The following is a 25,816-nucleotide window of genomic DNA, read 5'->3' as shown; positions in this document are numbered from 1 at the left end:
TAATCATAACCTTGGGCTAACCTGACAATGATAGCAAGAAAGCAGTGTTTCATTGAAAAGGGACAGTTGACTACTAAATTTAGTTTAGAGCCTGTTTTTTTTCCTCTTTAATAATTTAATTTTTTTTTTTTTTTGCATTGAACATTATCATTCTGCAACAACTATCCAGCTTTAGTGAAGTGTGTGTAGGAATTTAGTTTCCACTGGAAAGTAAAATAAATAAATAAATAAACAAACAAACAAATTGATGTCCTTGTATGTATTGCTTTTATTTTCAGATTAATGGTGAGGTGGTGGTTCTTGAAAATCACATTTGATTTTGTGCTTAAATTTCTAGCCCTCAAGAAGGTATGTTTAGTATATGCAGCAGTTAACGAAGGTGCTAAATGCTACCTTCAGTTCTGAGCTAAGAAGAATTGCAGAATGGATTAAAAACTTTTCTTATGCCATATTTCTCTCTTACCGGATTCTGCTTCATTCAGTCTGAATTGGCAAAACATTGGAACAGATCTGTGCCAGATGAGTAATATTTTTTAAAGTAATTGCTCCAGGGCCAGTATTGGCATAACTGAATATCTGTGACCCCTGCAGCCCACTGCTGACCCTGAGAGAGACAGCAGCTCTGTTGCTCCCTGCTGTTGCTCCCTGCTTACCTGCCATCTGCAAATGTGCAGTCAGTGATGATGATGATGAGGGGAAGTGGGGAGGAGAGCAAGGAGTGGTGGCTTCCACTCGTCTTGGCTTCTCCCTCTTGACAGTGGTATGGATTGGGCCTGGAGGGAGAGGACAGTCAAATGGACAGCAGTGATACTGGCAAGGAGAAGATGGGGTAATACAGAGGGGGGCCAATATGGACATTTTGCTCAAAGGTGGTCCTCCCAACATCTGGTGGCATTGAATAGCTTATATTGTCATTCAGATTTTCAGCAGAAGCTAGTATAATTTCTACTATAATTGCCCTAGCATTTTGGGTTAAAAACTATCTCTGGTATGGCTTTAAAAAAATAGCAGCAGTTCAGTTTTAAAAGTCTGCAGATCAAAAATAAAATTACAGCTTTCAAATGGAAGAGTTTCCTCTCTCCCCTGACCAAGGACTGGCAAAGCTAGTATGGGAAGTAACTTTGTCCTTACTGCTTGATCTCTGGAGCTCACATGTTACTACCGCATCATGAGGGACCATCCACAAAGAAGCAGAAACCATGCCTTCTCCTCTAGCGCAAGAACCAGGTTGGAGGCTGACAGAATTTGGGACTCAGAGAGGCTCTTCTCACGATCTGTGAGAAGAGCCTCTAGGGCAGTGGTTCTCAACGTGTGGGTCCCCAGATGTTGCTGAACTACAACTCCCAGCATCCCTATCCAAAGGCCAATGGGGCTAGGGATGCTGGGAGTTGTAGTTCAGCAACATCTGGGGACCCACACGTTGAGAACCACTGCTCTAGGGGGTTTGAAGCCGGCTCTTCCCGCAGACAAGCAGACAAGTCTGCTCTGGGCGGCCGCAGTGGCCGCCCAGGCGACTGCCAGCTCTGTCACGGAGCCGGCCGGGGCTGGGGAGTTTGGGGGCCGCGCGCCCCCCCGGAAGCTCCAGCATGCCCTGCACAAGCCCACAGGGCATGCTGGAGAGACCCCTGAGCCGGGAGGCTGCTTTTGAGCCTCCTGCGGGGGTCTCCCCATGAGTAGCCGCAGAACGGAGATGCACCGCGGCTACTCACGATTTAAAACAACGGGTTTGTGGAGCACTCGCTCCGCAAACCTGGTTTAAGGGGAGGGGTAGTTGGGCAGGTTTAACTGCCTGGAGGCCACCGGGCTTGCCTGTGAGCCCAGTGGTTCTCACGGTCAGGAGAAATCGGGCTAGGCTCCCCTAGCCCGATTTCACCTGATCGTGGGAATAGTCTCTAAATTTAACAATCCCATCATAATCTAACCCTGAATGTACTTGGTCCAGAGTGCCAGTTAGCCTGTAAATCTCTCTACTGATTACAGCATATTAACAGCTTCTTCTATTGAGTCTGTTCCTCAGCATACACACAGCCAAAATCTGAACTTGTTTTCCCTGTTTTTAAAATATTTTTCCTGTCCACAGTTAGGAAGTGGGAAACAAGACTTTTTAAAAAGATTGTAAGCCACTTTGTGACAGGGACTCTTCTCATTTATTTTGCTGCGTAAAATTATTTATTTGTTGTTGAAAAGCAACATATAAATCTTCTAAATAAAATGTAAATAAGAGATACATTCCATTGATTGTAATGTGGAAAGTGTGGTGTTGTACATGATTTTCTGCCACTGATGGCTTGTTTAAGCATTAAGCAGTACTTAAAAATTCTAAATCTCCAAAGGGCTGTCACACAGGAGTAGGAGAAAATTTGTCGTCTGTTGTTTGTGAGGGTATAACCGGAATCAGTGGGTTAATATCACAAGGGAGGAATTTCCAAATCATAAGAGTTGCCCTACTATGAACTAGTCTGCCTCGTGCAGTGGTGGGCTCTCTTCCGCTGGGGAATTGAAAACAGTGCTTGGATGGCCATCTGTCAGAGTTACAGTTTTCTGCTCTGAGAAAGGTAATTGGTCTAGAAGACCTCTAGCATCCTGCCAAGTTTAAGATTCTATGATTCTATGGAAATTAAACTGGTAAATCTTTCCATTTGTTTATAGCAGTCTCTGGAGTAACTCTTGTTGTCCTTGGTCTGCTCTGTCTTCATAAGCTTCATAAGCAAGTTTTGAGCGGTTAAGAAATGTAATAAATAAAATATGTCTAGCCCTGCTATTTGAAACACTGTCCAGTTTTGAATTGATCAAGCAAAGTGAGCTCATTTTTGTTTAGACAAACTGGCCAGCTGCTTAAAAAAACCCAACAACAACAACTAGGAAGGAGCATTCATACTTTCCCCTAAAATTTCTTTCCATGTTCTATTCTGTTTCTTTGTGGTGTGTGTATGTGTTGTGCTGTGTGTTCCCTCTTCAAACTAGTGAAACCTGCAGCATACTCACAGAACTGTGTATACAAGTCAGCTCCCACACATGTCCCATTTCCCCTCTCACAGGAAATATTGCGATGCTCTTAGTAGGGCCATACATACCTTGCAGAACCAATACTCTCCTTTGTGTTTCATCACAATCCTTAAGATACATCAAATACGCCCTAATTATTTTATCCACATACCAACTTGGGATAGCAAGAGCTTGTGGAAAAATGTACCAGGTGACTGCCCCACCATTGTAGAATTGTTCCAAGAGATCTGTCAAAGTCTGAGATTGTAAGACTTTAGATTGGCTTTTAGAAGCTGTGGCTGAGTTGGGATGATGAGATGTTAAATGCATTTATTATTTAATAGTATCTTTTGATGAGGTATTTTATTGTGCTACAAATGACCCACCCCAAACCTGCAAATAGACCACAATAGAATTGAAGTGAGTCATGATTAGTGTTGGTAGCCAGTCCAAAATTCATTGTTTCAGAGCGTACCTATTCTTTTAAAATGAACTTTCTTGTTTAAAAAAAAAAGCCAAGAATTAATAGATCTATCTTGTATAGCTGAAATAATTTCCTTTTGGTCCTAAATGTTTTAAAATAAACACTTGCTTTTTTAAACAGGCTTCCTTAAGCCAGACCTACTGCTGATAGAATGAAAAAGTTCAAGAGGAGACTTTCGCTAACATTGCGTGGGAGCCAGACCATTGATGAGTCACTTTCTGAACTGGCCGAACAAATGACGATTGAAGAAAACAGCAGCAAAGATAACGGTAAATATAATCGTTTAGTTTAAAAATAGTATGTTCCTATTGATAATAGCAATACAGTCATCGCTCGCCAACTGCAGGTTTCCAATTGTGGTTTTGTGTATCTGTGACAGGGAAATCATGGCAGGTCTCACCAACTGCAACCCGAGCATCTGTGGATTGGTGAGATTTTTTGCCATTTTGGGGTGGTTTTTCATGATTTTCAGGGGTCGGGGTAATTATTGGAGAATTTTTCTATTTTTTACTGTATTTTGCAGTCCTTTCGCGACCATGATTCCCTTAACACCCTGTTTGCCATTGATTTCAATGGCTCGCCAACAGTGAATTCGCCGACCATGAGGTTTTCCTGGAACAGAACCCTCGCAGTTGGCAAGGGATGACTGTATAGCATGTTAGACAACAAGCTTGGAATTATTCATAGCCTTCCATTTTAGTTTAGTATAATTTTGTAATAACCATTGGTTACATATTTGCATTATATACTGACTGGAATTTATATTTTGATGTAGGGCATTTCAAGGGATTTCTGATTTGATGAATGCTTTCAAAATGTAATTGTTTTTATTCCTCAAATGTTGTAGTATTAATATATGAGCTCCATGAACATGATGCTATTTTCTATTTGCAAGCATGATTGTCATTTCTGTTACATTTAGATTAATAGCATTTAGATTGACCTCTTGAGTTTTGAAGTTCAGTCTAATGTTACACTTTGTTTTCAGTGGCTTGCAGTTAACCTAGAGTTTTGGCGGATGAGTATGTGTATGCCCATAATGTTGGTTCAGAATCGATTGTAGCATTAGCTTCAACTTGCAGTGTAATAGACGGGATTGTCATTATACAACTAAATCCCAGTGGTATTCCCTTGCTACTAGAGATGTTTCTGTACCAAGGTAACCCAAATTCTGCTCTAAAAAACAGCTAGATCTCTGACCTATTATTTGTTTTTTAAAAGAAATTGACAAAGTTCCTCATCAAAGATTCTCGAGAGAACAGCAGTCATGGGATAAGAGGACAGGTTCATGTGTGGATTGGTAATTGGTTGAAGAACAGGAAACAGAGAGTAGGTATAAATGGACAGTCATCTAAATGGAGGAAAGAAAGTAGTGGGGGTCCTCCAGGGATCTGTACTTGGACCAGTGCTTTTTAATATATTCATAAATAATCTAGAATCTGGGGTAAGCAGTGAGGTGTCCAGATTTGCAGATGACACCAAACTATTCAGGGTAGTGAAATCCAAAACTGATTGTGAGGAGCTTAAAAAGGATATCTCCAAACTCGGGGAGTGGGCAACAAAATGGCAAATGCAGTTGAACGTTAGCAAGTATAAAGTGATGTATATTTGAGCAAACCCCCCCCCCACCAACTTTACTTATATGCTGATGGGGTTTGAGCTGTTGGTCACTGACCAGGAGAGGGATCTTGGGGTCATGGTGGACAGCTCATTGGAAGTGTCAACTCAATGTTCAGCAGCGGTGAAAAGGGGCAATTCCATGCTTGGAATCATTAGAAAGGGGGTTGAATATAAAAATGCTAATATTATAATGCCCTTACACAAATCTATGATGCGGCCACATTTGGAGTACTGTGTACAGTTCTGGTCCCCATAGCTGAAAGAGGACATTATAGAACTGGAAAAGGTGCAAAAGAGGGCTGCCAAGATGATCAGGGGCCTAGAGCACTTACTAGGCAAGGCTACAACTCCTAGGGCTTTTTAGTTTATGAAAAAGACTGAGGGAAGACATGATAAAATCATATATATAAATCTATAAAATCTATAAAATCATGCATGGATGTAGAGAGAGTGAATTGAGAGAATTTTTTTCTCCCACTCGCATAACACTAGAACCAGGATTCATCCCATGAAATTGATTGACAAGAAATTTAGGATGATGAAAGGATTTACTTTTTCACACAATGCATAATCAACCTATGCATTTCTCTGCCACAAGATGTAGTGACAGCCAACAGCCTAGATGGCTTTAAGAGGAGTTTAGATAAATTTACGGAAGACTGGTCTATCAATGGCTACTAGCCTGAGGGCTATAGGCCACCTCCAGCCTCAGAAGCAAGATACCTCTAAATACCAGTTGCAGGGGTGTAACAGTAGGAGAGAGAGCATGCCCTCAGCTCTTGCCTGTGGACTTCCCGCTTCTCCTCCCTGTTCGCCAGCCGGTCAGCCTGGCCACCGCCTGCTCGGCTGTTCTCCTGGCCAGCTGTTTCCGTCCATCTGTTTCTGTCACTAATCGGCAGCTGCTCGCAAACTCTCATGAGAGCTGCCACACATGGGATTAGCAACAGGTATGCCTTAGAGAAATATATATATATATAAATAAGATTTTTTTATAATAATGAAAACAGTATAAAGTCATTTAAAACAATTTTATGTTTTATATTAAACATAGCCAATTTTTTAAAATGCACTGTGAAAACAAGTTAGTAACAATATTAATCAGAGCCACAGAAACAAGAAAACATGCTTATCAAGGCAACCCAAAGCCTCTAGAAGAGGGCTGCCTTGGTATTGCATCCAAAATCCAATAAGGAGGGAAATAGCTAACTTTATCTAGGGATGGACTTTCCCAGGGATTGCCTTTGAAGTCTGATTTTGGTAATATTTGCAATCAGAATAACTAAAAGTTTGCTTTTTAAAATTATTATAAAAAAGCTGAAATTCTCAGGGTGCTGAATTCTCAGCACCCTCATTAGCAAATTTAGTTTTCCCTCCCTCTACTGTGCTAACTACACACAGACCACGATATTGGCCGTGATTGACAGATGCAGTTCCTACAAGAATACAAAATTATCTACAAGAATCACGAAGAACAGCTAAAACTTTTACTGAAGCTTCCTTTGCAGCCATCCAAGAAGTAAAAGCACCCTTTATTGTCAAAAATGGGTTACTTCTTTCTGAGTGGGTACTGCTGCAGAGAACTTCAAGCTCCAGCTGTGATTCCCTTCATTTCATGCAAGTGATTTTTTTGGAGTAGCCGTCACCCTTCATGTATTCATGGGCCAGGTAGAAAAGGTGAAGTTGCTCCATACAGCTGAGTACATACAAAGAAAGGTGTGCATTGCTTGGGCTTGATCATCAGTCACATTATACAGTTCATCCTTCAAATGACTGCTAGTTCAGACATTGTCTGACCTCCCAGAGCTCATTACTCTGAGATGGATATATTACATTAAGACATATATGCATTCAGAGGAGTATTTGCTCCATTCCTTATAAGCAGTGTTTCCTTTACAAGCAAATTAGAATGAATACTATTAACTTGTCTGACTTGCCTTTATCCAGCCAGATTAAATTCTGGCCCACACATGTTCCTGCTTTGCTGCGTAAAGGCCACAAAGGACATTTAGCTCTTATGCTTATTGCTCCCGTATAAAACACATTTATGAAGTCAAGGACAGGTCTGTCACTCCAAGCCTTTCAAAACAGAATCCTGCTGCTCACGTTCATTTTCTAAGTGACTTTATGTTTGTAGGAACTAAAGCCTTGTGGGAAGGAAAAACACATCAAAGCAGAAGGAAAGAGAACATTCTGTGAGTGTAGGAAGGAGAAAATGGGGGCGGGAAAGGAACAAGTGCAAAGTACTGCAAGCAAACAACGAAACGTGAGGGTAAATGGCAGTGCAATGATAGTTTCAATCAAATAGGAAGTGCAGAACATTTAACCCCACAAATGAGATCTTGTCTCTCCTGCACTTTTGATTATACTACTTTTAAAGACTTACCATATTTTTATTTATTTATCATATTTTTATACCACCTGATATGTACATTTCTAGGGGATGTAAAAAATTTAAAACAATATTTAAAAGCCAACACAGATTAAAATACATGGGACACAATAAAAACAATAGCATAAAACAATTATTAAAAGTATTAAAATTCTAATTAAAAGCCTGTGAGAACAGGTGAGTCTTGAGGGTCTTCCTGAAAACAAACAGAGAAGGAGATGCTCTTATTTCAGCAGGGAGCATATTCCAAAGCCCCGGGCAGGGGCAGATTTGCCACCCATAGGCAAATAGGATTTTTGCTGCTGCGGGGAGCGAGGTGTCGGTGGCTGGCTGCAGGGAGGGTGGAGGAGGGAAGAGTACCCCTGTTTTTTATTTTTTTTAAAGTACTATCCATGATTTCTCCACAGTGGTGGCCTGTCTCCGGCCCCAGCAGTGTCCCCTCCTCTCCTGTTACATCCCTTGCAAAGGGGGCGTCATCTGGCTCACTCCCCCACTCACTCAGGCTCTCTGGAGTCTGGGCCATGCCCCCTTTGCATGTGACATCACATGCGAAGGGGGCGTGGCCCCGGCTCCCCCCCTCATTTCAGGCAGCTGTTTGCTGCCTGTTTATTTTGCTTTCTCTCCCACGCTTTATTCTTAAATTGTATTAGGGTCTTAAGCAGGGTTCCTTGTACTGGCCTTCCCTGGCCTTCCAGGGTTTTAAATGATTAACTGTTTTAAATTGTTGCCCTGATTTTCAGGGCTTTTAGCTGTTTTATTGGTTTTATTGTGTTTTAATAGTTTTTAATTGTTAATTTGTTTTAATTGTTTTTATCATGCTGTGAACCGCCCTGAGCCATTTTCGAAGGGTGGTATATAAATCTAATAAATAAATAATAATAAATAATATTAGGGATACCTAGATATTGACTACAGTTCTCATCATTCCCAGCTGCTTTCACCTTTGGCTGGGGATTAAGGGAGTTGTAGTCAACAACACCTGAAAATCCCTGTTATAGCGAACACTGGTTAAGTAATTTTGTCAAAACATTTGCCTCTTGGCAAATCCTAGAGCTGATGTGGCCTAATGTTAGAGTATTTTAATATACTTCCCCATTATGAAATGCAGGTTTCCCCAGTTTTCTAAGGCAGATGTCCACCTGTAGTTGAGTAGCTGTTGCATGTTGGTCTGTAGCTCAGATCAGCTCCATGTCTGTTAAGATGATAACCGATTTAGAGTAATGTCTGGTGACAGCCTTTAAAATACAACCTTTCTTCAAGGCATGGAAGAGCTGCTCATGGCTGCGCTGCGAATGCAGCGCCAGCCCAAATCTAACTCCCGAAGGGGCCGCATCGCCCCTTCGGGAGTTAAATGGCCAGCACTGCATTTGCAGTGGCCAGCACAGGAGTTAAATGGCCAACACTATCCCGCAGTCCCTTCAGGAGTTAAATGGCCGGCGCTGCAAATGCAGCACCAGCCTGACACACGCTGCCCGCGTCTGATGTCAGATGCAGGGGGCGGGGTGAGTGGGGCCTCTGCCGCAGCCAAGCTGGCGGTCGGGCTCTGCACCTGCTGGGCAGGTAAGAAAAACCTAGCCACATGGCAGCAAGGATCTCTCACGTATACCAGGCCTGTATGGATCCCTGACATTCTAACATCACACCTGTAACAGAGGCAACCAAGTTTAAATGGGACACTGAGTGCATGCGGCACCACATAGGCAACTTCTTCTGCTTGATTTCCCGTTATAATCATACCTCCTTTGAACAGTTTTCATTTGTGTGTTGCTCTGTTTGTATATTTCCAGCTGTTTGGGCAATTCAGAGGGAGGTATTCCTCTGTAGTGTTGGTACCATTTTTGTGGGATGCTTCTACAATTCTGGTGGTTGCAACTTATGCTGAAGTCAAGTTTTCGCATATTATGTGATGCATTTTAGAGCTTAGTAGTAGGGTATACTGTTCAGAGGAAGATTTGTGTACACAGAGTGCTACAGCTTGAAGATCCTATTATTTCATTGAGAGCCAGTAACCCCACCAGGTGCACTTATTTTGTTTCTCTTACTTCTCCTGTCCTGATCTCCCTTGCTTGCCAGAGGCCTTTGGCAAGTAGGGACCTTTGGGTCCAAGACTGGGACCTAACCTAGAAAACCACTGAAGAATGTGTGTGCTCAAGTCTAGGAATTTTTTATAGGCACAGAAGGCAATTAGAATGTACAACTGCAACCCCTGTGACTAGCAGGCAATATAAAGCCTCAGGATTGGCCAGCTGTGGTGTACTCGAAGGCTGTTGGCCACCTGCTTTTACCTGGCAGACAGAACAGTTCATTCTGCTAGGCAGTTCTGAGCTCAAGCACACATCACTAGTTGATCTTATCTCTTTATTTGAAAGATCTTTGTTTTATCAGTGTTTTGTATGATTATTGGTCTGGATTCGCAGTGAACTCTAAAATGACACAATTGTCAATGGATCTGTGAAGTTGATTGGTATAACATCTGTTCTACTCGAATGCAATTTGAGCTTGATAATCTTAGGTTGGTTTCTGTTCTACAGTTTATTATCTTGTATCATTCTTCACGTTCATCTAGGGTTTTTTTCTTTAAATGGATTTGTAAGGAAGAGGATGATTTTGTAAGGAAGTGGGACAATTTTGGGACCCTTCTGACCTGAGGAAATGAGGTTATTCACACCCCTAATGACTTGCCTAGCAAGCATGAGGTTGCCAGTTCGAATCCCCACTGGTATGTTTCCCAGACGATGGGAAACACCTATATTGGGCAGAAGCAATATAGGAAGATGATGAAAGGCATCATTTCATACTGCGCGGGAGATGGCAAAAGTAAACGCCTCCTGTATTCTACCAAAGAAAAACCACAGGGTTCTGTGGTCGCCAGGATTCAACACCGACTCAACGGCACACTTTACCTTTAAACAGCTTATAGTTTTCCCCCTTCACTGGAGGTAGCCACAGGGCCATCTGCTTCCTTCACCCTCTGTATGCAGTTTTCAGGCTCTGCTGGCATCCTGCCTTCGTTCCCTTCTCATGAATAGGCCCTATCTAATAAGCAGGATATTGGTCATGAGGGGCCTCCCTATCATTCAGGGGAACTGGCTGCCTGTGGGAGCTGACTGCTTGCAGTTTTCAGTGTAGCTTCTCCTCCCCACTGTTTTGCTCCTCCTTTCACTGCCCCTGTCATGGAACCTGTTGCTTTACTGGGGTGGGTTTGGTAATTTGCAGTGTTCCTCGAACCCCCACAAATTCATAACTTTATGAACAAGTCAACCATTAATAGTATGCAGCGATACTTAAAAGTTAACCCCAATGGTATTGACATACCTTAGACAAATCTTAAGATCCTTCACAGAACAGTATATGTTTCTTATCTAAATAACACTCAAGAAAGTAACTTTCTTCCAAATAAATCCAAAACAGCCCCTACAAGTGTGTTTGGGTAACTATTTTAGAAATTACGAATGTGAATGAGGAAGTGAAGAGGGGAGGTGCTGTAGCACCCATACTAAAAACTTATCCTTGTACATGTATGCAGAGCATATACACTTATATGCTACAAAACAGATATTTAGGGTACTGTTTAAACAGTATTCTTATGCTTCTTTAAGCCACTATTCAAGTCCAGTCTTGCTGTTTTTCATTTGAAACCTGGCTGTAGCTCTCCTGGTATTGATTTTGTCATAGTTCAGGGCTTACAGTTGCTGTATGTGTGTTTCATTTGGTTTCCTTTGGAATGGATCCAAAAGCCACGCACATGATACACAGCGAGATACTCCAGATGACTAAGAGAGCTGCGTATATATACCATATTTTGAGAGTTTCTCTGTCCCTTGAGTGCCAAAGGTTTTATTCAACATCTTGCTGTATGAAATGCTTCCTGATCTTGTTCCTAAGCAACAGATTCCTGCTGTATTGAGGGAGGATATTTCTGTTCTTCTAGAATGTTGTTCCTGTTGTTCCCTTCAGCTCTCTATTATGAAGAAAATGAGAGCTTTGTTACCTGTCCAGCCTCTCTCTTTGCCAACACTTATTGTCTGATTTTAAGGCTCCCAGGGGTTCTCTTGAACTGATGTCTCCTTGCACATTTAGCACTGATCTGAACAGATTAAGATTGTGGGTAGTCACCAGCCTCTTTTAGAGAACCATAATATCCTGTTGTGGTGAGTAGTGGCCAAGAAAAAGCCCTTTTGAGCTTCTTGATGCAAAGAAGCAAAGCTACTGACTGTTCTCCTGGATGGCTAGATTCCACAATATGTAAAATTAATCACCGAGATTCTTTTCTGGGATCTGTGTGAAAGCATTAACATTATTTCGTCATAAGCAGCTGCTCACTAAATATGACAAAGGGAGTTGAACTTTTTTGGGGGTCCCATTCTGGTTCTATGAACACTTTGATAATTAGTAGCAATGATCTCATTTAAAAAGGTTACAGTATGGCATGGCTTGAAGGCACATACTGTAGCAACCTTCCTGAAGCTAAGTGGGTCAGGGGCTGCTCAGTATGTGGATAGGTGATTGCCTGGAAACCCAGTGTATGGCCATAATGTTGGTTCAGTCATCATGTGAAGCCAAGATTAACCTTGGTTTCATAAGTTGTCAGTCAGCCTCAGGTACGTGGGCTTTCCCCACCCACCCATGAGTTGAAAGAAGTATCCCCCTCACCCGCCCATTGTGGTTAGAAACAATCTAGGATTGGTCATGACAAATCAACCAACCGATCAATCAATCCAGGTTTCTTCTAACCAAAATGTTTGAAACAACATTTGACCCCAACTCCAAACTTTCACATTTCTTTTGGTTTATTTCAGTCACATTGGTTAGAATCAGCCTCTAATGACTTGTTCCTAAACACAATCAGAAATCGAATTCTTCCAATTCACATGTGGGCACGGGAGGGTGTAGTCTTGGCTTACCAGCCCTGAGAGTTCTATCGTGGAAGAAAAGTGGTGTATGAAAGCTGTATATAATATTTTACTTACTTGTTGCATTTAGCTTATTTTCTTCTGGGTATGTTCAGTTTTGAAAGGCAACGATGTTAATAATAATAATAAATTAATAATAATAATAATAATAATAATAATAATAATAATAATAATAAATAACCTTTATTTGTTAGCCACCACATAACAAATTGTTCTCTGGGTGGCTTAAAACACAACATTAAAACATGAGATAAAAACACACAACACATTAAAATCGTAATGGACCAATAAAGGGGGGGGGGATACAAAATACAGTACAGAACAGAGAGATTCCTGCCTGCAACCTTGGAGAAGCCACTGCCAGTCTGGGTAGAAAATACTGAGCTAGATGGACCTATGGTCTGACGCACTATATGGCAGCTTCCTATGTTCCTAATTTAAAAGACATTGTTAAAATCAGTTGAAATCAGATCTAAAATTTAAAAGGCTTGAGTGAACAAAACGCTTTTCACCTGGTGTCTAAAAGAACAAAGTGATGAAGCCAGGCAAACTTCACTGGGGAGGTTATTCCATAAGGTTTATGGCTATTCCATAAATGGGGTGCAACCACTGAAAAGGCCCTCTCCCTAGCTGCCACATACCTCACCGCATTTGGCAGGGCACTCGGAGGAGGGCCTCTGAAGAGATCTTAAGGTCCAGGTTGGGTCATATGGGGCAAGGTGTTCTTTCAAGCAACCTGGATGCAAACTATTTAGGGCTTTAAAAATTAAAACTAGCACTTTGGATTGGGCCTAGAAATGGATGGAGCCATTGTAGCTGACGAAGCACTGCCGTAATATGCTCAAAACGTCCAGGTAATAATCTTGCAGCCCTGTTTTGTACCAGCTGCAGTTTCCAGGCTGTTTCCAGCTGCAGTTTCTGGAGTCAAGGCAGCCCCACATGCAACACATTGCAGTAATCTAAGTGAGAGGTTACCAGAGCATGAGTAACTGTGGTCAAGCTATCTCTGTCCAGGTAAGATTGCAGTTGGCCAAGGGGTTGAGCAGTAATCCCTGAGCAGCACCTTTTGGGAATGGGCCTCAAGGTAGGAATGGAACCACCTCCAAGCAATGCTTCCCACACCCAACTCAGCCAGCTTATACTAAAGGATACCATGGTCAATGGTATTGAAAGCTACTGAGAGAGCCAAGAAAATTAACAGGGTTGCATCCCCCACACTCTCTGCACAGGTCAACCTACAGGGTGACCAAAACAGTTTCTGTTCTAAAGCTGGGCCTGAAGCCTGATTGAAATGGATCTCGATAGTCCATTTCCTCCAATAGAGTCTGGAGCTGGTCAGCTACTACACACTCAAGCACCTGCCCAGGACGGGAATATTGACCACAGACCCATAGTTGTTTACATCCTCTGGGTCCAAACAAGGTTTCTCTATGAGTGGTTGAATAATAGCTTCCTTCAGTGGAGGTGGAACCACTCCCTCTCTCAATGAGGTATTTAGAACCTGCTGGACCCAGCTAAAAAAATCCCCCCCTACTACATTTAATAAGCCATGAAGGGCAAGGGTCAAGCATGCACGTGGTTGTCTGAACTCGACTAAACAACTTGTCCACACCCTCAGTGACCAATAAGTGAAACTTCTCCAGTAAAACTAGACTCTGGACACCTCTCCCAATGATCCTGCATCAGCCGTAGAGTCCAACTCATGGTGAATGCGAGCTACTTTAGAATCCTGTGCAAATGCATCACAGAGTGCTACCAAGGGTTCTGATACATCTTGCCCGGGGCCAGATTTCAAAAGGCCCTGCACCACCTGGTAAACCTTGAGAGGATGCAATGGTGGGTGGAAAAAAGCACTTCTTCTGTTCTATCACTGCCATAGAATAAGCTTGATAATAAGCTCTAACTGTGTTCACTCAAACTCACCCTGGGTTTTCCTCCACATGTTCCAGCCATCTCACAGCTTGCTTCATTGCCCTCAGTTCAGGTGTATACCAAGGCACACTATGGACTCTGCTTTGCAGAAGAAGGCACTTGCGAACGATCATGTCAACTATCCGAGCCATCTCTCCATTCCAGAGAGCAATTAGAGCTCTGCCATACCAGCTGGAAAATCCCCCAGAGCCCTAAGGAATTGATCAGTCTCTGGGTGTGGACCATTTGTATAGGTCTCCCACGCTTGCAGGGAGGTGTAGCCGCTAAGACTCTAAAAGACTCAGAAGGAAGTGATCTGACCATGACAAGGGCATAGATGATCCCCCACTTTCAAATCACCATCCTCCTTTCCAGTAAAAAAAACAAAACAACCAGACCCAGAGTATGCCCCAGTTCATGTGTTTGGTCAACAACATTTGGGACAGCCTCATGTTGTCATGGTGGCCATGAAGTCCTGAGCTGGATGTTGAAGTCACCCAGAACAATCATTCTGGGAGTCCTCAACACCAACACATTAGGAAGGAATGCTGTCTACCTGAGGGGGGGTAAATATGGTTATTTTTAATAATTCCATGTTCTTCAATAAAAGGTGTGTCAATTTCTTGGGGGGGAAATTCTTGTTTGTAAATGGAATTGGTTACTAAGACATTTAGATGGAATTGCTTTGCTGTGAAATGAGATAAATCTTCTTTCTCCTATTCCCAGTTTTCAAGAGTGATTCCCATGTCTTTCTTTTCTCCCCACTCTACAGCATGACTTTTTACTGTGCTTTTGTGCTGGATATCCATGTGAAATGGGGCCATAAAAAGAATAACAAGCTTTGAGATAATGGGCCAATGTGAGTTTGGCAACCTAGATTCCACTCTAGATCTAGAAGTGTGCACGAACCGGTTCGGCACTCGCAGCCGAACCGGTTTGGCGCGGCAGGGAGCAGTTCCCTTTAAAATCAGGTAAACGGGCCTTTACCTGTTCCTGCGCTGCCCCACAGCTTTTCTGGGCATGGTGCTCACTCTACAAAAGGCTGTGTGTGGCTAAAGCGCTGCTCCTTGCAGCCTGCACATGTTGACGGCATGCGCAGCGGCCATGTGCATGTTAACACCTTGCATAGGCTGCAGAAAGCAGCACTGCAGTTGCACACAGCCTTTTATAGAATGAGCACCTTACCCAGAAAAGCGATAGTGTGACGCAGGACAAGGTAAGGACCTGCTTATCTTTCAAGGGAACTACGCCCCACCCGCAGCTGCCTAATTCCATTTGGGCTCATCCCTATCTAGATTTGACTCTTTCCATGGTCCTTCCTCATGGTACTCCATTCAGGTGCCTAAAATATTCACTTTAACTGGAAGATCACTCATCTAAATCTACCAGTAGGTTAGTGCTATGCAAGGGTTCCAGTTATTTGTATTTTTAATGCCATTTTAGACCAGTGATATCTCTGTTTCCATCTATATACACTAAAAGAACTCGTTTAAGTATACCTGTTCCACAAACTGTTTTTAAAAGTGCATTGTTATAGTCTTTAAATTAATTCAATATACCACCTTAAGTGGTGCAGCGGGGAAATGCTTGACTAACCAGCAGAAGGTTGCTGATTTGCATCCCCATTGGTCTGTTTCCCAGACTATATAGGGCAGCAGTGACATAGGAAGATGCTGAAAGGCATCATCTCATACTGTGCAGAAGGAGGCAGTGGTAAACCCCTCCTGTGGGTGCCAGGAGTCGAAATCGACTTGACGGCACACTAACCTTATGTACCATAAACGCAGTGCAAAATGCATACTAAATCTAGAACTTTGTGTACAGGTGGGGGGGACAGCTGCCAACCCCTTTCCAATGCCTCCAGAATAAAACAGATAGAGATTCATACGATCTACTTTGCCATCCCCCAGACGATCATGCTATGCTTTGGGGGGAATGTGGAGTGCCCCCTACATACGATCAGTGCTGCTCCATGCAGTGTGGAGCAGGGCAGATCGCTCTGAGCCCGGGACTTGTCCTGGCTTCTGGGTATCCCACAGTGCACCACGCATTGTGCATGGTGCACTGGGGGATTCCCCCAGGGGACGGGCACTCTAGGCCCCTGTCTCTGTGTCCACGCATGCTGCAAGCAGCCCACACTGACACACAATTCCCCCCCCCCCCGGCCAGGTTAAGGGTGTGGTTGCACTCTTAACCTGGACTAAGAGCCATGCTTCAGTGCTGGGTTTGGCACCGCAGCACCACTGGGATCTGTGTGGATCCTGGCGGTTCGCACAGGCAGCGAAGCCCAGGCTTGGCTGCCTAAGTCTGGGCTTGGCTGCTCGTTAGAACAGCCTCAGAATCTTTTGATAGCTGACTAGTCTCTATAGAGCTAGCAATAGGTGAGCTTCCCAAAGGAAATAATGTGACATTCCCAGATTAGTTTTCTGATTATTACTGGCTGTTGGGGGGAAAGTTAATTTGGACTCCAAAGTAGGTCTGGATTATGCCCTTGGGCAGTACTGGTCTTATTTTGAAAGGCACTAATATATGGGTTTAAGAATTATTCTGTTCCATGTATAAAGCCATCGTGGCTAGTACTTCTGTTTGTTTGTTTGTTTTATTTATAATTGATTTATTGCTCAAATTTGTAGACCGCCACAAACTTCTGTCTTTGTGTGGTTTACAACAACATAAAACAGATGAAAAATGAAATGTTTACTTCTGTCTTTAGAATGTGAGTACTAAGAATATTTCCTGTGTGGTATCAAAGGGTGTTAATATTTTACTCTTGGGTTAAACTGTAAGGTTCTCTCCCTCCCACCCCACTTTTCTGTTGTGGGGTTTCTGTCTATAGGAGGGGGGATACTTGTTAGTGGATACAGTAATCCTTTGTGCCAAGCATTCAGGATGTGCTCTGCCTAAGCCCCCATATAATGGGTGGTAATATACAATACAGGATATTTGACAAGTCATCTGGTTTCTTCTTTCAGAGAACTACTGACTGAACATTACTATTTAATGAACACAAATGGGTTGCGGTTGAGCAATGGGATGCATCTTAAACTTTGTTAATATTGGCCTAGTCATCGGAAGCATTTCACTATGCTTTGGACTGAACTTTGCTGTTAATGAAGACCAATGAACCACTTTCTCATGTTTTACTGTGTCATATAATTAATGATCTTAAAAGACAATACAAAGCATAGTATCAACATTTTGCTTTAACTTGTGCTGCTTATATTTAACATTCTGAAAATATGGTTAGACATGTAGGATGCTTCACTGTCTTATTGAAGCATTCTGTTTGTCTGTCCTTTCATTATTACATGATAACACATGAACACACACCCTGCCAGATACTTTAACCACGATAGCCAAGTATCGCAGAGTATTTACCCAGGCATTGTTCAACATTCTGCACACTGCAGTGCTCGAATATAGATTTAACAAAGTCCCATTCGTGGAGTGACTCTACCCCTGTGATTCGGGAGCCATTGAAACAACACTGCATGTGTTTGTTATATTGTAGCTTTTACAGGCACATTTGAACTGTGTATATTACCCCATGTTTATCAAATTTTCTGGACTAATCTGATGACTTTTATATATGTTATATTTTATCAGACCATAATGATAAGATTTCTTGTGTAGTTGCCAAGTTCTGCCTAATTGCTAGCAGAATTCATAAGACCATGTTATGTAGTTGAATAGTCAAGTATTACTATCTATTGAAGACAGTTTTTACAAACTGGGTTGAGTTTTTTAAAAAAAGTTTTTGTGAATCTTATATATCTGTTTCTTTGTATTTTGCTGGTCAGTGACCAAGAATAAACTACTACTACTACTACTACTACTACTACTACATGTTAGGTGTGGGAAAGTGTGAAAAATTGTAGTGGATGGATGTTGAGCAGCAAAGAGATGAAAGTTGGCTCCCTCCTTCACCTTCCACCCTACTGCATTTCACAGTAATAATCTCTCCCTCACCCTTCTGTTCTACCAGCTTGATTACCCTCCCTTTCACTGTGTCTCACATACCTCAGTCTGTTGGAATACTTCCCACAATGCACCTAAGCCATCAACTGAGAGGAGAGCTGGTCTTGTGGTAGCAAGCATGACTTGTCCCCATAGCTAAGCAGGGTCTGCCCTGGTTGCATATGAATGGGAGACTTGATATGTGAGCACTGCAAGATATTCCCCTCAGGGGATGAAGCTGCTCTGGGCAGAAGGTTTCAAGTTCCCTCCCTGGCTTCTCCAAGATAGGGCTGAGAGAGATTCCTGCCTGCAACCTTGGAGAAGCCGCTGCCAGTCTGCAAAGACAATACTGAGCTAGATAGACCAATGGTCTGACTCAGTATATGGCAGTTTCCTATGTTCCTATGCCAGCTGGAAAGAAATGCCTTTAAGGCATTAAGAAGTTGGAAGGTTTCACCAGAGGCTAGCTTTCTATACTAGCTTTAGGCTGTTAAGGTGTCTTGTGTTCAAGGATCTATTGAAGAGGCCATTGGCTTGCCTAAAGAAACCTCCCTCCCAGCATGGAAGGCTGGCCATATTCTGCAGGGAGGTGGATGCTATTAAGTATATAATTTATTTGATATATATACACATGCCACCTTGAATCTTTGAGGGAGACCTGGATATAAAGCCTTTAATAAACAAATATATAGGCTGCTTTTCAGCTGAGCTTCCAAAGTGGTGAGTAATCTGAAATAAAACACTAAATATAATAACCATCATAAAACAGGATCACAAAATAACAAAAATGGCATCAACATAAAGCAACAGAATCAGTAAAAACCATTACTTAGATACATTACTTAGATTACTTTAAACCAGATTGAAGGCCCATCTAAATAAGGCAGACTTCACCACCTTTGAAGGGTGAAGCAGTCGGCTTAATCACTCGCTGACTGGGAGAAGGACAGGCAAAGTACAGTGCTCCAATGGTGGCTACGCCTCCTGTGTCAATGTGCTGATACCTGCACTAGAGGGGGATGGATGGATGGATGAAGTGCTGTCAAGTCGGTGTCGACTATTAGGGACTACATAGATAGATTCTCTCCAGGATGATCTGTCTTCAACATTCATTGCTGTCATGATCGAGTGCATCCATCTTGCTGCTGGTCGTCCTCTTCTTCTCTTCCCTTCAACTTTCCCCAGCATTATGGACTTCTCAAGAGAGCTGGATCTTCGCATAATGTGTCCAAAGTATGATAGTTTGAGCCTGGTCATTTGTGCCTCGAGTGAAAATTCTAGATTGCTTTGTTCTGTGATCCATTTGTTTGTTTTCCTGGCTGTCCATGGTATCCTCAAAAGTCTTCTCCAGCACCAAAGTTCAAAAACATCAATACTTTTTCTATCTTGCTTCTTCAAATTCCAGCTTTCGCATCCATAGAGTGTCATGGGGAAAACCATTGTCTGAATGATTCTAATCTTTGTAGGTATAGACACATCATGGCATCTAAATATCCTTTCCAAGGCCTTCATTGCAACCCTAACAAGTGCTAGTCTGTGGCATTTCTTGATTGCTGGATCCTTTACTGTTGACGGTCGATCCCAAAAGGCAGAAGCTATCTACCACTTCAGCATCTTCATTATCACTTCTGAGGCTGCCATATACTGAGTCAGACCATTGGTCTATCTAGCTCAGTATTGTCTTCACAGACTGGCAGCAGCTTCTCCAAGGTTGCAGGCAAGAATCTCTTTCAGCCCTGTCTTGGAGAAGCCAGGGACAGAGCTTGGAACCTTCTGCTCTTCCCAGAGCAGCTCCATCCTCTAAGGGGAATATCTTCCAGTGCTGACACTTCTAGTCTCCCATTCATATGCAACCAGGGCAGGCCCTGCTTAACTAAGGGGACAAGTCATGCTTGCTACCACAAGACTAGCTCTCCTCTTAGACATTGCAAGATGCCTCTGATTCAGCATCTGCTCAGAATTTAACAGAGCCATAATTTTCTCACTGAGATTAAGGCTCCATCTAAGGTGGTGTTTGTCCTGAGTAATGTCTTCCAAATTATAGCACATCATGGGTGGAGACACACACAAAAACGGTCAAAACCAGGGGCAAGTGGTCACTCGCTTGTCTGTTGTGTATATCAAAGGTACCAACCTGGGAAAGAAATGTGGGCAAAACCAAAAAGTCATCAATAACAATACTTTTGGAATAAGCCAGATAGGTGTTGTCAGCCTATACCCCATGTAAATAATATTCTTGTGAAATAACTACCCCAACTTTGGTTGTTGCAAAGGCTACTAGGCTATGCATTTTTCTGGCACCCAGGTATACCTAGGGGTTTCTGTGTCTCAGCCTGTTAGGTAGGGAGGTAGTAGAATTGTTCTTGTGCATTTTTCTCTTTTCATTGATGATGATGACTATTCTCTGGGTTTCAAATTGTTTTGACCTCAGTTACTATGAAAGGCAATATTGCAAAAGCTGGCATTTTGAGGAGGAAAAATTGCATGATTTATTTTGCTGTAGACTGAGTATATTCTAACTTTGTTCTTTTCTCTCTTAACATGTTCCTGAATTTCCTCCTCATGGGACGAACTGGTTGGCCCTGGCAAATTTTAGAGCCCATTGTGAAGAATGGCAGACCTCCAACATCTCATAGTATGCACTCATTCCTCCACCAGTACACCGGATCCTTCAAAAAACCTCCGCTACGAAGGCCACATAGTGTTATAGGTGGCAGCCTCGGCTCTTTCATGGCAATGCCAAGAAATGGGAGCAGACTAGGTAATGTCTTGCACTGATGTCTTTAAGTAATCAATTCATTAAGCGGATAGGTTAGTCCTAGAGATAAAACTTTGAAATACTGAATATTTTTAAATCCATGATCTTAAATTTCTTTGGAAGGAAACTCAATATAAAAACAATTGGCTTGGGTTCAGTACATCAGAACCCTAAATGTTGGGTGCCAGATAAGCTTACGTGTAGGTTTATAAAACATTCATATGTGAATGGCTGGCACCTAGGAATTTACAGTATTCTCAACACTTAACTAGCCTAATTTCATATAATAAAAATCTTTTGAGAAGTATTACCATAAAGTGACATCACTGGGCTATTCTGTTAGCCAAGAAACTGTCAGTGGAGTTCACAACCTGTCCTGCTAGGCATATCCATGTGTACTGGCACTCCTGCTTAAACAGATTGCAATGATGTTAATTTTGGTGTTTCCCCTTTTATATAGATAGATAGATTTAGTTATTTGAAACTATTAATAGAATCCATAAGTTTGATAGAGACTAAAAGCTCCGTTCTGCAAAGTAGGACACATTTGTCTTCCACTTTATTTAATTTATTTATTTATTTATCACATTTTTATACCGCCCAAAACACAAGTTAATCCCAGCGTGTGCCGCAAGCAGAACATTTCTACACAGCAGTAAGGCACCATAGAGCACGTGGCTTCAGAAATAAAGGTTTCTGTGTGCCAAAACATACACAAGTTTTTGCATTTCTTCTGTTAGAAACAAATTGCCTTTATTGCTCTCTCGCTCTCGCTCTCTTTGACACCTTCCTCAAATGGGGTGCTGTACTAAGATGAGAGTAAACCTTATGGTGTTTGAATGGATCGAAAATTTAGGCAAAATTATGTCACTAGTGGGTTCTGATGAAAAATCTTTCAGGAGCCCTGAGTTAGAACAAAAATGTAATGTGAAGTGAATTTCAGCTCACTCAGGACAGAGATGATAGCTGTGAAAAGCCTTTGCACAAATTTTTTAATAGATCTGTTCTTTTCATTCTCTTTCCTAAGTCTGTTGGTGATCTTTCCTATTGCAATTATTATGTTGTCTGAATCAATTTCATGCTTTTATGTTACTGGATCCTTGGACTATCACTTAAATATTCATGAGTCCCATCCCCCCGCCCTCATAGGGAAATTAAATGGCAGACTTGTCTGTTCTTTATGTCTGCAGATGTGAATTAGGTCTGCCCAAGGTATATTTTTATGTCAATAGGCTCATGATATATAAATATTTCCTATGAAAAGCTTACTGTTGTGACTGATAAGCAGAGGTGGGTTTAAGTTGGTATGGCACATTTTCCTGTATCTGTCACTATTCTCAGTGATGCAGAAACAGTGTTTGCATCATTTAATCAATATGCAGGACTTTGTATTCATTAAAAAGTAAATGCATTTTTTGTTCTATTTTTATTTGGGGCTATACATATAAATTTGCAAACACAAGCAAAGCCTGCTCGACAAACAACAGCAGTCATTATACTTAACTTCTGCTGAATTGGAAGCTTCAGAACTATAATTGCCAAAATGGATGCCATTACTCACAGTAGACTCTTTTGTGTTCATAAAAACTGAGTGACTGAATCTTCTGTTGTCCAATGTCAACAGCCCTAAGACCAACAATTTATATTGCAGTGATTATCTTTGAATAATGCCTTCACCTTCTTCAGGAATTGTTCATTTAATGTATTTTCATATAGTGGTTATAAGTCAGTACAGATAGAAATGCATTTTATTGTATCAAAGTCTTGATTTATAAAGTTTATACCCAATTTAAAGTTAATTTTCTTTTAAATTAAAATGCTAGAAAAAAACCTTTTAGCTGTAGTTGGGAGTAGTGGAAAATGTCAAGAGAAGCAGTGGAAACTCCTTCGTCTGGTGGGTTGTGGAGGTGGTTAAATAATTTTCTATATCAGATATGTTAAATATAGAACAAAGATCTATATACTGTAACACTCAAAGTTCTTTTCACTTCGCCCTTCTCTGAGAGAAATTCAGCTAATGCTAGTTTTACTTTTTGACCTGATTAAAACAAATAATCTAAGTCATGTTCACACACTGGGCAAAGCATATAGAATCAATTTGTGGGATTGTGCCTACCCACCCCAAACCCAAAATATGTAGGACATTACATGTACTTGGTGGATATATAGAGAGAGTGTAATGTACCTAAGCCTAATAATGCGTGATGTGCCGTCTCTCCTGATTTTTCCCAAATGCAGCTGTCACATAATCACGCTTATGTGTTTGGAGTTTATGCACACATGGCAGGTGGGGTGTCATCTTTTGCCCCACTACACACTAATTCTACATAATTTGTCCTAACATGTCAGAGGAGTTATGGTGATTTTTGCTAGATCATTTCTCCTGGACAGTTGGTCGGTTGTAGGTTTGTTTCATCAAGTGCTTTGAATAACTGTCTAAATCGTGTGTGTGTTCACCTTTGTGAAACTCTTCTATTTTGAAAAGGAACTGAATGTATTTAATACTCTGCAACATGACAGGATGTGGTATGCCAGTGAATTATCTTCAGAATTGCCCAGATATGCTCTTTATCTTACCATCAGTGTTTCATCTACGCAGAAAATATAGCTTGTAAAATCTTAGATCAGTTTTTCTAGTCCCACATATAAATGGCCTGTTCACATATTTTCCATTTGGATATACTAACAACCAGTTGTTTACAAAGACTTATAAACAGGTCTTTATAAGACCTTTTTTCCCCCATAAATCTAGGTATTTCCTAGTCTGCCTTGGTAAAGATGACATTACTGATTAATAATAAAAATTATGAATTTGATGATTAACCCAAGGTACTTGGTGGTTCTTGAAAAGTACTGGTGAACATTGAAATTTTACATTTCATACAAGCCCTCAAAGGCATTAAAAATTACCAGTTAATGTCATATAAGGAATTTCACATTTACTGTAACACACACACACACAATGCCGTCCATCACTGGATGTTGTCTGATTATTGGATATTAATCTCACTTCAGTTAATATACAAACTGAAAGTGAGAACACTTTCAATTTGGATATTAATCTCACTTCAGGAAAGCCTTTCTTGATTGTTTTTAAGCAAAAGACTCACTTTAAAATTTCCTCAAACAATATATTGTACATCTAATGGCTTAAGTTTGACTTGACACTTTTTAACTAGACTTGTCTCCTATTTCCTGCTGTCTCAAGAACATATAGATACACTTGGTAATCAAAGATGAGCAAATGGAAGAGACCACAATTAAAAATAGAAACTAAACATAGTAACTTGGATTAAAAATATCTATACAGGCAAACCTATATAGGTTAACACCCGACCATGGAATACGTGGAGGGGGACAGCAAAAAGGGTTAAATACGCATATCCCTGGGTTGTGGGGGGCAGAAATGACCTCAGAGGTCATTTCCGGCTACAATTTTGTAAAAGGGAGCTATTTTGTGGCTCATTTTGTTCACACACACACACACACACACACACACACTACCCCCTGAAAAAAATTATGGAATACTGGAACAATTTGGACTTCTATGAGGGCATTACTGGATTTCTGGAGGCCCACAGAGCACACTAGGGCACTTTACTTGGTGTCTCTTCTCCCCCACCCCCATTTTTGCCTGTTTTTACCACAGTTCGCCAGCCTCCAGGAACCTAACCCTCCACAATGCCTCAATTTTGTCACCCGCGCTAGTAGCAGAGAACGGAACCCCCACGGATACCAAGATCCACCTGTATATATTGGGCCAAGGGGGCATCACTCTGTTTGGAATGTGCTAATCGTGTGATTGAGAAAGGGTTGGTAATAAAATAAGAAAATGGGTATTTAGCTTGTTCCAGTGCTTATTTAATTGTCAGAAGGATAAATATTGGCTTTGTTTGATGTAGATATTGTACATGAAAATCTGAAAATGGGATCAGATGGTGAAAGTGATCAAGCTTCTGGAACATCATCTGATGAAGTCCAATCCCCTACAGGTGTTTGTCTGAGAAACCGGATACACAGACGGATTTCCATGGAGGTAATCTAGTTTCCCACAGGGACGAATTATGCTAACAAGAGACTTGGGACTTGTTTGCCCATTTTAACTACTTTCCTTCCTGTCAGATAATTTTAATGTAGATCTTTTGTTCAGTATAATTTAGCCAGCAATTATTGAAATAGAAATAAATTTAATTTGGGGATAAATCAGAAAAGTTATCTTTGATAGTGTTGTGCACAATGTTTTCATAGGTCACCTAGCTATTTAGAGGGTTGGTACATCTGAAAATTCTTAGGCAAATGTTCATGCAGTATTAGGAGAGCCAGCAGGAAAAAGTTGATGCCACCTCCTACTTAGAAAATAGGGCCAACAGATTTGAATATCCTCTTCTAGAAAGTTCCGGTTAACAGCTCTGCTGTTAAAGCAGAAGGATTCCTGTGCTTCCATTTGAGTTCTGAAGCCCCATCCAACTTATTTTTTTTGTTTGGTTTCACATTCAGTTTTCTTCTCTTCTACTTTTAACCTATTTTGATTTTCTGCTTTGCCTTCACTCCTGACATTTTAGTTCATTGTGAGGGCAGACAACTTTGAAGGATGCATGAGCATCCCGCTGCTCATCCTTACAAGGCTTGAACTGTGCATATTCCATCTGAATTAATGCACATCCTCAAGCCTTGTGAGCAGTGGATGTGACTATCCTCAAAGCACCACAATCTCTCTCTCTCTCATGCCCCAAGGGTAGGGGCAGTGGCAGTAGCAGTGGTGGCATCAGAAAAAAAATTGAGGTGGAGGCACAGAAGGG

The 25,816-nt window shown here is 41.6% G+C and overlaps 1 protein-coding gene across 2 annotated transcripts in view; it reads left to right on the top strand.

Annotated features, from left to right (window-relative positions):
* CDK17 (cyclin dependent kinase 17) overlaps positions 1 to 25,816 on the top strand; it is a 105,800-nt gene that overhangs the window by 29,701 nt on the left and 50,283 nt on the right. For both annotated transcript variants that reach the window (XM_053253086.1, XM_053253087.1), the window contains exons 2-4: positions 3,590 to 3,738; positions 20,856 to 21,020; positions 24,920 to 25,053. In XM_053253086.1, coding sequence (XP_053109061.1) covers positions 3,621 to 3,738; positions 20,856 to 21,020; positions 24,920 to 25,053 — 417 coding nt within the window. In that variant the 5' untranslated portion in view covers positions 3,590 to 3,620. The remainder of the gene's footprint in view (positions 1 to 3,589; positions 3,739 to 20,855; positions 21,021 to 24,919; positions 25,054 to 25,816) is intronic.

This window comes from Hemicordylus capensis, chromosome 5 (assembly GCF_027244095.1).
Source record: "Hemicordylus capensis ecotype Gifberg chromosome 5, rHemCap1.1.pri, whole genome shotgun sequence".
Lineage (NCBI taxonomy): Eukaryota > Metazoa > Chordata > Lepidosauria > Squamata > Cordylidae > Hemicordylus > Hemicordylus capensis.
Note: the sequence above shows the minus strand (reverse complement) of the source record. Positions and strands in the feature narration are given on the sequence as shown.